A 2,998-nucleotide genomic window follows, 5' to 3' on the forward strand; every position below is an offset into this window, starting at 1 on the left:
TATAAATCAAGTAAACAAATCTCTATCAAAGTGAACTGATAACATATTAAATTACAGCATAAATGAAAACAACATTTACACAAAAATCACAAACATCCAGTATCAAACCACATTTTCAAAGATCTTACCGTGGGTATTGTTACTATGACAAACTCCGTGGAATCAGTATCGCGGAAAAAGCTCAAGCACTTTAATCATCCTCTCTCTGAGTCGCTCTAATTTGTCAGCCTGCATTGAAGTTTTACAATTAAAAGGTTAGCATACTTGTCTAGGAAGCAGAGTATAAAAACAGCTCAAAGTATCAGACTTACTGCTCCCAGTTGAGGTTGCTCTTGCCCAAAGACAGATTTGATAGCTGAGGTGGCTGAAGATATCTTCTGTTTAAGCTGTATAACAGAGAATGTTAACTATTTGCAAATTAAAAGAACATGCAATTAGTAGCAAACATGTCTACACAGATAAGAATGCTAAAATTCATTTGAGATTAGCCATATATTTTTTGTCTTTTCAGTTACATACTAGCCATATGTTTACGAGGAAATACAATACAATCAAGTGATCCCAGAACCAGGGGAAATTGTCTTCCACGTTCCAATTGCCTATCCCATCATAGTGCACTAATTCCAGCTTAAAAGTAATAACTAATAAAAGAGCTAAAAAGATTTTGTGCATGTTGGCAAGCCAGAAAAGACACACCTTGGAAATTGCAATAGCTTCATCCAAATCAGGAGGAGATGTGTCTAGTAATTATCCCAGTTTTCACTCTCCTAGCTTCAACCATCATTAAAAGGAAACACACAAAGGTTAAAGAGAAGCAAGCATCACCATAAAGCATAAGTGAATCTATATTGGTATAGATATGCTCCTTTTAGGGCTCCATAGATCACCATAGATCAATGTGAGCATAAAAGTGTGCATGCACATGTGTGCAACATATCAGTGGTATAGCTATTAGTTTAACTACGTACTCACTACACCAAACTGGAGATTCTACGGCTTGATATTTATGTACGGCACACTTTTTTTTATGTATGTGGTGAATAATTGATATTTATACAACATATTAAGCACCTCTTAAAATGGTAATTTTGTACGTCTTTCAACAGTGTACTTCTATATACGCCATGAATCATAAATATTTTTAAAAATATTATGAGTGCAACTTTAGTAGGTCATAACTCTATTTGCAACCAGCCAAAAATATCTCTCTTTTCTTTCTCCTTCATTTTTTCTCTTTAGACCACAACGTTCACTCTCTATCTCTGACTTCTTTCTTCATCTCCCTCTCTCTCTCTCTCAATCTTTGATGTCTTTCTCTATCTTCCTCTCTCACAATCTCTGGCTGCACTTTCATTGGACCATTCAAGAGCTCCAGCTCCTCATTCACAAAAAGACTGTTGCTTAAGCCCTATTGCTTCGAAGATGAATGCTTAATGACAGTACCAAGGTGTGATTCTATAAAGCCCTAACCCCATGCTTGATTCTGAGTTTTCTTATCAGTTTAGAGTTGATTGGGATTCTAGATTTCCTTAATTACGTAGTACTATGTATAAGATTACAAAACCACATCCTAAGAAACAGTAACAACCAATTAATCATTTTAAGGTCATCTCATCAAATAAATACCGCAAGCAGAAATACGTGAAGAAAATTAGCAATATACTCGAATACAAAGCTAATCATACACACCTCAAGAGCAAAACCCGGAGCTTCGGGCCCTTCAACTGGTACAAGTGTCCCTCCAGCCAAATCCTAGGACAAGAACATGTATAACTATAATATGTTTGTACTATATTGGTTCAACTTTGCAGGAAAAGAAATGTAAACCAATATAGTAATATCACCGAGGGGCCAATGAAATTGTCATGTCAATAGGCGGGCCCATCTTCTTATCCCAACTCTCCGACTTCAAAAACAACTTCGAAACCAAACCCGCAACCCGACCCATGTCGGGTCGGCTTTCCGGATCCTCCTCCACACACTCCAACGCCACCTTCACCATCTCCTCCGCCACCTCTATCGGAAAGGAGTCCTTCAACCTCCGATCCACCCACCTCCTCACCCCCCCGCCGATACTCACAGCCTCCCTCGCCGTCTCGATCACACTCACCCTCCTACACCCTCCTCCACCTCCTCCTCCATTGCCGTCCATCAATGGCTCCTCCCCTGAAATCAACTCCAGAAGCACAACCCCGAAGGCATAAACATCGCACTTGTGCGTCAGCTGAGCCTCGGGCGCCATGTACACTCTGGTGCCCTCCGCCTTCGAGGACAGAGCCTGTGTCTCACCGCAGAGCGCGGCGGTGGCGAAATGGCAGATCTTGGCTCTGAGCTGGAGGTTTTTCTGCTCTGAGACGTTGATGTTGGAGGATTTGATGTGGTTGTGGACGAAGGTGGAGTTGTCGCCGATTAAGTGGTGCATGTAATTGAGGCCGTCGGCGAGGTCGGCGGCGACCTGCATGCGGGAGAGCCACGTGGACAAAACGGTGAAGTCGGGGTTTTTAGGGTTGCGGAGGCAGTTGACAAGGTTGGCTCCGGGGACGTATTCGTAGACGAGGTAGACGTATTCGTTGGATAGGGAGGCACCGAGCAGCTTGATGAGGCTGGTGTGGTAGGATTTGGAGATCTTGACGAGGCGGTGGTTGAGGACGGAGTAGGAGAGGGGGATGACGGACTTGCGCTGGAAAATGACGACGTCTTTGCCTCGAAGGGAGCTGCGGAGGGAGGACCAGCTGGGTTTGCTGTATATAGCTTTGCGGATATCGGACATGTCGTAGATCATGGGGTTTTCGGGGAGGGAAGATTTGATATGGGATTTGAGGGAAGCGACGGAGGAGGTGCAGGAGCTGGGGGAGAAGTTGGTGCCGCTGGTGATGGAATAGGCGGAGTAAGGGTCAGTTGGGACAGACGAGGAGGATCTGGCTTCGATGGGGCTCTCCGGCACAATCGGCAGCCTGTCCTTTTTTTTCTTTTTTTTCTTCCACCGCAACGTCCACAT

General features: G+C 43.7%; 1 protein-coding gene across 1 annotated transcript; it reads right to left on the reverse strand.

Annotated features, from left to right (window-relative positions):
- Positions 1-1,840: 1,840 nt before the first annotated feature.
- On the reverse strand, positions 1,841-2,998 carry LOC103332482 (lysM domain receptor-like kinase 3). The gene has a single exon (XM_008235226.1). The coding sequence runs from the start codon at positions 2,996-2,998 to the stop codon at positions 1,841-1,843; it is 1,158 nt and encodes a 385-aa protein (XP_008233448.1).

This window comes from Prunus mume, linkage group LG5, assembly GCF_029339155.1.
Source record: "Prunus mume cultivar Tortuosa linkage group LG5, ASM2933915v1, whole genome shotgun sequence".
Classification (NCBI taxonomy): domain Eukaryota; kingdom Viridiplantae; phylum Streptophyta; class Magnoliopsida; order Rosales; family Rosaceae; genus Prunus; species Prunus mume.

Bases quoted from the DNA above. Each gene is read 5' to 3' on its own strand.
- LOC103332482 (XM_008235226.1), bottom strand. From the start codon at position 2,998: ATGTGGACGTTGCGGTGGAAGAAAAAAAAGAAAAAAAAGGACAGGCTG.